The 12,042-nt window shown below is 40.8% G+C and overlaps 1 protein-coding gene across 2 annotated transcripts in view; it reads right to left on the bottom strand.

Annotated features, from left to right (window-relative positions):
• Positions 1 to 12,042, bottom strand: part of ARMC1 (armadillo repeat containing 1) — a 17,732-nt gene continuing 5,690 nt past the window's right edge. For both annotated transcript variants that reach the window (XM_083623439.1, XM_083623440.1), the window contains exons 4-7: positions 7,737 to 7,926; positions 3,243 to 3,359; positions 3,068 to 3,142; positions 1 to 2,309 (exon numbers count right to left, since the gene is read on the bottom strand). In XM_083623439.1, the coding sequence (XP_083479565.1) occupies positions 2,118 to 2,309; positions 3,068 to 3,142; positions 3,243 to 3,359; positions 7,737 to 7,926 (574 nt within the window). In that variant the 3' untranslated portion in view covers positions 1 to 2,117. The remainder of the gene's footprint in view (positions 2,310 to 3,067; positions 3,143 to 3,242; positions 3,360 to 7,736; positions 7,927 to 12,042) is intronic.

Here is a 12,042-nt window from a genome sequence, read left to right on the forward strand (position 1 = left end):
TTCATTATATTACACTTTTATTTTACAGTATTTCCAAAGCTCTTTTATAGATGCTTTAACTGGGAGAGCTGCAATACTGACCAAAGGAAAAAAATATATACCTACAGATTGATTACACAAGTTTTAATATCTACTTGTACTGAACCATTAATATCCAAAGGGGTGTGTCAGGTAGTGCAGTGGGTGTGCGGCAATGCAAATTGCACAGAGAGAGAGAGATGTTAAAACAAAAAGTAAACATTGTATCCATGGCTACACAACAGAGGGCTTTGCAAACACATTTGGTACTGTAACATTCTAGACAGCAATATGCTTCGAAATACATATTTAATACAATTTAATACATGCCTTAGAAAGCTTGTATTATGTGCGTGTAAACTTCAACCAAATAAACTAGGTACGTTAAAAAATAGAAATAAAATCTGAAAGTAAGCTCTTTATCTCAAAAGTAGGCTGAATTTATGAGAACTTTGATTTGTCATTAGAACTTTACACTTCCCCCTGCAATTTTGTTTTTACTAATAAGCGTCTTGATGCTACTTAATTACTGCTACTGTGCAAGACACAGAGATAAGACCTCCAAAGGGGCAAAAGCACTGCTTTGATACATGTACGTCACTGATTTAAGTAAAAATTTGTATGGATCACACCACAAAAAGAAGCACTGCAGAATCAACTTTAGGGTCGCATCGCAGTGTCACAGCTGTATTCCTGTGGTGCAGTTGCGTACAAGGTTTTCTAATGCACTGAGAAACATCCCAGACAATATTTCAGTAACCTAATTGCTATGCTTAATATTTTGCCTACTGAATATTTACTTGCATGATCCTTTCTGGAAGCTAGGCGGAGACAAGATGCGATGGTCCAAGCACCTTAATTGTCTGCAAGATCGCCAAATGAAGCCAATTCTTCAGGCGCAGGTTTCCTTGTTGTCTAGACTAGGTGAGTGCACTTTTTTCCAGGATGCCCACCCCCCTCTGGGCATCAGGCACATGCTGGCTTTTGCCCTGCTCCAAGCTTCACAAACAATTTTTGGATTGCTCCATATTTCATAATGGTTGTCCAAAGGGTGGAATTGAGAAGCATAAAAAGGCAACTGGGATTATACATGAAATTTCCACCAAGCGACAAAAGTCTAGATTGTAGGGCAGTGGCACAATGGCATATTAGGCATTTTATTCCCACCCACCCACCCGCTGGCCACTATGTTACATTTTTAGCTCTCATTAAACCGATTGAAAACACTATCAGAGTAAGGCCAACGTCACACATTCTACCACAGACAAATTCTGCAACCAAGATGTCACTGGAGCAGGTTGCAACTTTTGAAACCAGAGCTTCTTTATCCAACTAAATTGCAATCAGTGGTTTCTGATCATATTTACAAAGTCATAGGCATCATTACAAGCATATTTTTTTTACAGATTATTTACTTACACGTTCACATTTCCACCTTCCATTTATTTACTAATGTTCAAATTGCGAGTCGTCAAGGGCTGACAGTTTAGAACAAAAACAAAAATCCCAGCACATCAAGGGCTGTAAAGTTCAAGTTTGAATCATTCTTGCTGAAATGCACCAAGTGGAATAATGACATACCAGCTATGAACCAAGTGTGCAGGGGGAGGGAATAAATGGTAAACAATTCGGGTTTCCCCCCATTAGAATGACCTTCCAGGGGAAATATATAATCTGAAATAAGGCAAAAATAAAAATAAAAAAGGCATTTCAATCTATGCAAAATTAAGGGCTAATAATTTCCTTGTACAGATGTCCTGAGATTTGTACTGAATGGGTTCTGTATGTGTTTATCACTAATATTAACTTAAAGCTCTATACACTCAACGAAGTTTGGTTAATCATGGACCCATATTAAAAAGTGAGGCAATAAAACATATGAGAACAGAGGTGAGGGCAAGGGCATTAACAAATGCCTCCATCTTTCTCACTGGCCTGAAAGACCAAATGTCCAACAAAATGTAAAAGACAGCATATGTTTTGTGTAGTCTAAAAATCTGTTGTGATAACTTATTGCAAATTGCACTTGGCAGTTCACCACACCAATGGAAAACTGGCCCCCTGTTGGTTCACACAGTCCTGTAAGCCTTGACTCAAAGTCACCAGTAGAAGGATCTGGAGAGAAAGTTTGCAGCTGAGCTCAGCCAGCTGGCTGCACCTTCTGGGTGTGATCCAACCCGGGACACTGCTTTGTCTTGCTCCTTTGAAGGGCTTTCATCTTCTGGCAGATACTCAGGGAGGTCGGTATTCTGTTCCACTTCTACAGGAGTATCTTGGAATGGAACCAGCATCTGTTTAATGGGATTCAGAAAGTCGTTTTACCCAACCTGACCTTGCTGCGAAGCTCAGCATCACTCATTCATGCAACTGCTGTTTTAGACATAGTTCAGAGTTTTAGCAAAACTAGGAACTGTGACATGCAAGATAACTTTATAAGTCTGGAAAAAAATAACTCCTCCATTCACTTCCTGATAAGCATGCCCCTCAACCAATGGGAAGAGTTTACCTACGCTGTAGCAGGCTTTGGACCAAGCTCTTGGAGACCTGTGTAATTAATTTGAGTTTCCGAAACGTTTGTGCTTAATATAATCACTGTAATTCAGAAGATTGCAAACGCTCTTAGCAACATGACATTAATGCCTTCATTACATAAGGCTATTTTGCACCTCTTGCTAACTGAAATCAATATTCTACAATGCTAAACCTATGACACACTTTCAACTTCTACCAGATTTTCCATGTACAGTTGGCATGAAAGCTCCACAAAAGAAGCAGCTTTCTCTTGTTTCAGGAAGTGAGGCACCCTGTATGAACACACTGCTGCTTACATTGCATAGATATAACATGCCTTGGATTCAAAATAGAAATTAAAGGAGACGACACACACACACATCCCCCAAAAAGCCACATCTGCATACAATTTCATGTATGTTCAGCCGGTGGGATTATTGCTGCACCCAAAGAATAGACCAATTGCATTTAATTCCTTTTCTTTAATTGCCAACGCTACCAACAGGCTTGCGTTCTAAATTACGAAGCGTTCTCTCACCTCTTCTCCACTTTCACTTTTCACAACTTGCTGGGCTTTCATAACTTTGGTTGATGCTATTGCTGTTGCCAGTGCCTATACAACAGGAAAATGGAAAAACAGAAAAGAAGAGCAGGTGAGTAAGTCATTACTCAGCGTCAGAAGAATGTAAAAGGCAAACGGCTGCAAACCTTACCTCTGCTTTCAAATCTGATCTGATTCGGACTACACATCTTTGAACTGCCATTTGAAACGTGAAGCTGATGACCCCTTTAATCTTTAGCAAGGCCTCTTCGCAAAGGTTTCTCCGAGACTAAAAATTAACGGCACCAGTTATTTGCAAACACCTAATAAATAATTGCGTACGTTAAACACAGATCAGTTAAGAAACAAGACACATGAATTGAAGCAGAATGATGCTTTTTAATATATATATATTTTAAAAGAGGAGAGGGAATGGCTCTGAATTTAGCCATAAGAGAATTTAAAAACATCATTCCTGCCTACATTTTGACGACAAACCAGAATGGAATCAACTGTGAATAATGAGGGGAAAGTGCTGAAAAGCAAAGCAAGCTTTTCTCCGTATGATCAGCTAAACAGTCCCCTGTGGTTAAGTTCTGACTGACTGCAATGCTCATTGATGAGCAGTTAGTGTTTAAGTTGCTATTTATCAGACACCTTGTATCCATACTGACTGAATGCATCAAAGCAGCTGTTGTATCCTTCAGCTACCTCATCTGTGGCAGCTCATGGACATCACTGCACTGCACAAACTGAACTCTGATTGCAAAGGAAAATGTCCGCTCACAAAACACACAAGTGAACGGTTATGTTTAAAGCAAGTGACAGGGCCTACTGTGCAACAACACGACACTGACCTGTGCTAGTTGCACCTGCTCTACGTTAGCTCAGCGTGCTTCCATGCATTTACTGAGTGTCTCAAAGACATCAGCATACAAATAAGTGGCCTCTTAGAACTATCACAAGCGCAATACAGTGGTGCCCCGCAAGACGAATGCCTCGCAAGACGGAAAACTCGCTAGACGAAAGAGTTTTCCGTTTTGGAGGTGCTTCGCAAAACGAATTTCCTATGGGCTTGCTTCGCAAGACGAAAATGTCTTGCGAGTTCCTGCGGGTTTTTTTGCCTTTCCCCCCCCTTTTTCTAAGCCGCTAAGCCGCTTATCCGATAAGCCGATAAGCCGCTAATAGCGCTAATCCGCTAATCCGTCAATGGGCTTGCTTCGCAAGACGAAAAACCGCTAGACGAAGAGACTCGCAGAACGGATTCTTTTCGTCTTGCGAGGCACCACTGTATGAAACACAGCCTGGCCTACATAATCATGTATATGAGCTGCTTGCTTGGTGTCTTACTACACGAACACATTCTTCTCAACCAGCACTGCATTCTTAACTCCCTCCTCAAGCCTAGCTCCCAGGGTTTATGGCTAAGGCAGCAGGTTGGCTCAGATGTTACAGGAAGCCATGGTTTCTGCCATATTAACAAGCCTACACAAGCCTCAGGCTCACACACTTCCCTCCTCCTCTTATTTTGCATAGCCGCCAGTTTCCCATTGCATCCAAATTTAGGGATGCAGGTTCCTTTAAGAGCAAGAAAGGATCAAACCATGGTTTCAGAGCCTAGTCTGTTTATAAAACTAAGTTTAGCCAAAGTACAAATCCAAGTCCATACCTTATGGGGAACTCCCAGTCTCCTCGCAAACAACACAAGACGTGGGGAGCACACAAACAAGAGACTCATTCATAAGTAGTATCAAACTATGGTCTGACATTACATGAGAACTGGAAACCACAGTGGAACATAGGAAGATGCTTCAAACAGAGTCATACCATTGGTGCATCTGCTAGCTCAGTATTATCTACACTGAATGTCAGTGGCTCGCCAGGGTTTCAGGCAAGACACATTCCCAGCCCTACCTGGACATGCCAGAGGCTGCAGCTGAGATCTTCTACATGGGAAACAGGTGTTCTACCACTGAACCAGAGAATACACCCATTGAAACAATATGTAAAACTTCAGCATGTACATCAGGCCAACACAGGTGAAATAAGATTAGTCAAATGTGCTCTGATTTTCAAGTTGTGTTTTTTGCTTCAAAGCAGCCCCATACAGAGAGCATCATTACAGTGACCTAGCCGGGGTGTAACTGGGGCATAGATAACCAACACCAAGTTCATCCTCTATACGGAGGCTGGAAGAAAAATGAACTAAAATCCAACAAGTTCATGTTTGGCAAGATTAAGTCAAACTGCTGAATTTTATCAGGGTTTCTGCCTCAAGAGTAACATGCAGATACACCTGACTATGCATTGGAAGTCTGTATTTATGAGGAAAGTCCTACACACACACACACACACACACACACACACACACACACACACACAAATACACACACCAATATTGTTTAGGGGTTGTTGTGACTGTTATTGATATTATATTAATTTTTACATTTTATAATGATTTATGTGGAAATGGTTCAATTATGGCTGTGCACTTTTTGATGCGTTTAATTTATTGTTTGATTATTTTTGTTATGCTTGTAATTATGCAAATCTTTTCACGTTGCGAGCTGCCTTGACCATGCTTTTAACTATGGAAAGGCAGCATACAAAACAAATTATGGTGGTGATTATGAGATGACAGGGCAAGCAGGAGTGGTGACAAGGAGTGGAGTTCATGATGCCCACTAAAGTATATTGCTGGGATATACATAGATCTTTAGACAGTAATTACATAAGATTTCACAAGAGAGACCAATTAGTATCATTTCTGTGAAAAACGAAGTACAGCTGTTCAGTTATTATTGTCCTTTAGGGTTTTCATTTGCTTGCTTGCTTGTTCTTCCGGGTTTTTTTAACTGCCTAAAATCTTAAGAAAAAGAGGCAAAAAGAACATGATTATCCCAGTTGTCGTTGTTGCTGTTGTTATTATTTCTACACTTGAAGATGGCCTACGTTTCATGGATGAATGTAGGTGCCCATGCTAGAAGCACCTACCTGAAACTCAGAACTGCTGCAAGTGCTGACTATAGTTTAAGATAGCACTTGGAGGTCAAAATGATTTACAAACAGTGTTTTTCATTGCCCTTTGTAGACTGAAATGGCATGCTGTGCACAAACTAAAAATCAAGTAAAAATCTCCCTAAGAGCAGAGAAGGTTTTGAGGACAGCTTAAAAAACCAAATAAACTTTAATACACATTTGCCCCTTTTTGCCTTTGAAGGAATATGCTGCCAGGCCATCAGCAGTTAAGGAAGCCCTCCAAATTAAGTGTGTCTACATTTCTTACTGCATGCTGGCTACTAGAAACAAGCAGCTTTACCTAAACAGAGAGGAGTAAAACTGCAAGGATCTGCATTAGCATTGTTTTAGGAGAGCAATACAGGCAGCTTTGAGATATGCTGACCACAGACCATTTACAGTGGTAACGCGTATTTAAATTGGCAGGCAAAACAGAAACAGGCAGCATTTTTCTGGCTTTTAGAGAAGCTTTAGAGACAGTGATGGGCAAACAAATGAGCTACCAAGTCAGTAAACATAATAAGGACAAGACTACTGGAACTGATTAAACCTGGCTTAAAGAAGCGGGTCGGGCAGAGGAGGGGAGAGAGAAATATAAGGAGAGAGCAAAATGGTGGTGGCAAGAAGAGGAGGAAGGTAACTCTGGGAAAGCAAGGGTATACATATGCTCATTATTCATCCGATTAACAGCCACTGGCTTTATTAAAGAAGATGGGATCTATATACAGACCTGGTTCTCTTAAAAGGCTTACTTAGGCCCCCCACCCCCGAACAAATGTAAGCCAGTGCAGCAGAAGATCAGGTTAGATAATTTAAAAGGCTACAAAACTGAAACAGAGACCTGAGGGCACTTGTGGATAACATGCTCAAACAGCCTTGCATGCTGCTTGGCAGCCATAAAAAGGCAAACATGACCCTGGGGTGTTATCTACAGGGGAATGGAGGATAAATTTATAGAAGTTATTCTGACATTGCATGGAGAATCCACTGAGACCTCATTATTACAACAGTTATCCAATAGCCAAGAGAAATCTCAGGCAATGAGAAAAGATGTTAGGAAGAGCAGGCTAAGAAAATTCAACATTTCCTTAGGCCTGAACAATGGAAAGTTGATAAATTGTTATGAATGTCTCATGATGTGAAGAAGAAAAAACACCGGGGGGGAATTACCATTCATCTGATGGCTAGGTTGATCAACCTTTTCCGGTATAAAGTATCACTTGTTGGGTAGCGGTAGGGATGACTGCTGCTGGGAGACCCTGGAGAGATGCTGCCCATCAGTGCAAACAGTACTAAACTAGAGGGACCAATGATCTGACTCAGAAGAAGGCAGCTTGTGATGTTCTGATGTCCAAACTTAATGCAGTCAATTATTTAATGTGACCTTCATACTGTCAGCTTCTTGGGGGTATTTAACGTTTTGCATCAGTAAATTCTGATGCACAGTAAATTCTACTAAGATCAACTCCTACAAGTTACCGACATCTAAGAGATTGGTACAGACTTCATAAATGTTACTATGTTTATGGCATTTAGTACAGAGCAGTCTAAGCTGTAAACTCAAGGAATGCTTACAGAAAACAAGGTGCCCTTCACACACCTTGATACATAAGTGTGCATTGTATGCCCCAAAACACCCTTTTCTTACCGAATCATCAAGGCCATCTATGTGTAACACGACTGTTTTAGCACGTTTATTTGTACTTCCCAGAAAAAACTGAGCTTTCCGGCGCCGTGAATTCATCTCGTTCACATTGTCAACGTCGGACATTGTGGAAGACTGAAGAATATCATAGATTTCAGAAGCCAACAATTTTGTCTCTCCTGGTGTGGTGGTCCTAAGGCAAAGCAAACTGAGGTTTGTATGGATTTTGCTTTACAATCCTTTGTATTTTAGTTTTGTTAAATATATTTCTTAACAGCTTAATACAGTCTCTAAGCAATTTACAAATAACATGATATATATAACTCAGAAATTAGGGTACAATGCAATGCAATAAAATAAAATAATAAAATCTGAAAGAACAAAAACATGGCACCGTATCTGAAACACCTTTAGAATCATGGTTCCCTTCCCCCTTCAGCCTTCCTCTTACCAAGGCACATCCTGACTCACCAAATACTACACATCACACTCAAGTGTTGCCTTAAAGGTAAAGGTAAAGGACCCCTGACAGTTAAGCCCAGTTGCAGACGACTCTGGGGTTGCAGCGTTCATCTCGCTTTACAGGCCCAGGGAGCCGGCGTTTGTCTGCAGACAGTTTTTCCAGGTCATGTGGACAGCATGACTAAGCCATTTCTGGCGCAACAGAACACCAAAACCAGAGGAGCGCACAGAAACACTGTTTACCTTCCCGCCGGAGCAGTACCTATTTATCTACATGCACTTTTTGGGGTGCTTTCAAACTGCTAGGTTGACAGGAGCTGTGTTGCCTTACATCGACACAAATCAATGATACCTACTACTTATTCAGTATCACTTTCCCAACCTACACTCACACCTCATTCATACCCACCAATATGCACAAACGCGCCATCCACTCAGTGATTCCAATACTCACACTCAATCACCAACCACTTTCACCAGTCAAGTCCTTCCACTGCACAAAAGTGTACTGCAAAAACTAGGGAGACAATGAAACCATTCACTGACAGAGCAGTATAAATAACAAGGCAGGCAGCCACTCATCAGCCACACAGATGAACTGCACCCCCTGCACCTGGTACTCCTTCCTCTCACCAAGAATTGCCCACAGACAATTCAAACCACACAGGAGGAATTAAAAGAAAAAGAAAAACTTTGAAGGAAGGCACCCACATCACAATCCCAACACCCTTTGCCTCAGCAGTACAGTACTGGTTTTATAAATTTCCAAAATGAAGGTTCTCAATATGAAGCTAAGCGATGCATTAACTTCCCCTTATGCTGTCTGGTTATCTTTAGCTGAATTAGGAACCATACATACATACCTAATTTTATTTGGATGCTGCCTTTCCACAGTACAAACCCCCCTCAAGGTGGTTTATAACATTACAAAACCCATAACTACAACGTAACTACAGTATTTATAAACAATAAATAAAACATTAAATACACAACCAAACTGAACAATTTCCATATAAATCACAACAAAATATAAAGATCCAAAAAAAAAAACCAACAGCAGCAACAGAAACAGACCCCCTCAACACAAGCCTCCCTCCAAACAACATGAAAACCAGGCAGACATCCATGGTTTCCATACCTTGTCTGCATGACCCTTCTAATGCCCCAATATGAAAAGTTTTCATCTGACTATCAAAACTGTATGCACCGACTTAATTCCCATTGAGGTTTCTTGCCCATACTATGCAGAGAGCCCTAGCCGACTAGGAGTTCTATTGAACTGGGCTTCTTCACCTCAGCACTACTCCCTGCAAAGTTTTCTCTGGAACTCTCCTCTCTCCAATATTCCTCTTGCTCTCCCTCTTCCGCCCATAACATCCATCCAGCATTCTCGTCCTCCTGTCTCAAACCATGGATCTCCTTGTTGTCTTCTCCCCACAGATACTCTGCATTTCACAATAAGCGTGAACAGCAGCCACTTACTTTTGACAGAATGCCGTCCAACAGCACCATTAGACCAACAGAAAACCAACTGAACTTATCTGCATTGCCCCAACTAGGGTTTTATTTCTTCCTCAGAGAAGTGGGGTGGTTCTTTATTTGATCAGAAAGCAATGGGTTTCGCATTTTAATGTACTGAAAATATGATGGGGGGGGGGAGTATTTAGTGACACAAGCAACTTTTCTGCATCAGCTGACAAAAGAGGGACCAAGGGACCAAGCAACATTGCTCTCCTTTGGGTAACTGCAAAAACCCGAAGGAGTCAAAGGAGTAAGAGGAAAAGAAGGAGGCCACTGCCAGTCTGGCTATTTCCCTTCCATAGGTACTGACCTCAGCCAGGAATACTGTCAGTCTGGCATCTTTCACATACACTAACGTCAAATTAAAATATGCTGCCCCTTTTAAAAATAGCAGCTTGAGCAATCTTTGCTTTTTATTCCAGCAAGCTGTCAAGAAAGGACGGCATATCAGACAAGAGCCTGTTTCAGCATTTTCCCTTCATAGCTTTTCGATTTGCACGGAAGACTACAGCATTTCTAACATCTCAGAATTCAGACAATGCCCAGCTATCAAGTTTAATGGATGCTTTAAAATACTGCTTGTTCCATCATCATCACCTATTTCCAATTCTATGCAGTGAAGCCCAAAATTATTACTTGAAGGTACTTTGGGGGGGGGGGTAATGGTTTCCACTAAAAAAAAAAGAATAGAGTGACATGACTGCTTAAAGCAAAGAGTGAATTTCAGCACATACCCTCCCCTCTGGAAAGTGGAGAAATGGCACCCAAATTTGCAGGTTGTGAATGGGACAATGATATTCAGGGAGTGTTTTGGTACAGCTATAGATGAGCCCCTAACCAGTTTTGAAGATTTAATGTTTAGCATGATTGCAGAACATAATATCTGTATAAGATCACAAAACAAAAGTTGGTGTTTAAGTTGTTTTGCAAAATGCTTACTGAACTTCCTGAAATATTTTCAATTCTGAAAATTTGTAGTATGTATGTATTTCCTTCCGACCAACAATTATAATTCTGACAAAACATATAACAAAACAAGGTGTATCGTCTGATCAAGTAGAATTATTTTGGTCTGTTCTAATTTGACACACTAGATGGCGTTATTACCTTTTATTACGATGTCTTGCAATTCATCCAACACTGCATTCTCAAACTCTGCACAATACTCTTAGTGTGCATGAATAATTTATCTTTCGGCTAAGTGTATAAAATGTTCACAACCCATTTAAAAGTATACCATATAATCCTGTTTGTAGTGTCAGAGAGGGCATCTTTTTCTTCAAATATCCTTTTATGGGGAAGGTGTCATAACAAAGGGTCCAATTTTAAAAGGCTACTTGTGACCTTGTAACCATGATTAATTATTTGTGAGAAGTACAAGCAGGTAAAATTGTGTTAAATCAAAACTGAGGCAGTGGCTTGGTTTACAGGATTGTGTGCATCTTATCATACCTGAAAGGGACTCCTGTGCAATTAAATACATAGTTTCTGAGCTAATCGTTTTAGGCAAATAATAAATTGGGGGGGGGGGTGAATAGATCGGTTCAGTTCAAGTAGTTCAGTATGAGACTCTGGAAGAGGCATACTATCTTGGAATAGAATGCTTCGAGCCAAGTAATTGGATTTTTGCTTTCATTAACTAGCCACTTAGTATCAAGAACTACTGAACATACCAGTATCCTCACAGTGTTTTCAATGTTACATGCAAAGCCAGGAATTTATGTACAGTGGTACCTCGGGTTAAGTACTTAATTCATTCCGGAGGTCCGTACTTAACCTGAAACTGTTCTTAACCTGAAGCACCACTTTAGCTAATGGGGCCTCCTGCTGCTGCCGTGCCGCTGGAGCCAGATTTCTGTTCTTATCCTGAAGCAAAGTTCTTAACCTGAAGCACTATTTCTGGCTTAGTGGAGTGTGTAACCTGAAGCGTATGTAACCTGAAGCGTATGTAACCCGAGGTACCACTGTATTGGAGATTATGAAAGAAATCTGCTTGAACCTACACAAGGAAGCCACCTTTGCAATCTAATTCCCAGGTCCCTTATTCTTAAAACAATTTTAAGACAGAAATGCACTATATACCGCAATAATCTGATAGTTTGTAAGGGGGTACAGACGCCCTCGTAAGGTGGTGGTAGGAAGGAAATATGTACATACTCCAACCTTCATTGGAAGATTTTAAAGCAAAGGTTGGATGTCATGGACGCTCTAGCTGAGATTTCTGTACTGCAGGGGGTTAGACCAGATGACTCTTGGGGTTCCTTCCAACTCTACAGTTCTAGGATTCTATGATAAATCGTGTACTTTTACTATAGATATCACACTA

The sequence above is a fragment of the Podarcis filfolensis genome (genome assembly GCF_964270895.1).
Source record: "Podarcis filfolensis genome assembly, chromosome: 7".
Taxonomy (NCBI): Eukaryota; Metazoa; Chordata; class Lepidosauria; order Squamata; family Lacertidae; genus Podarcis; species Podarcis filfolensis.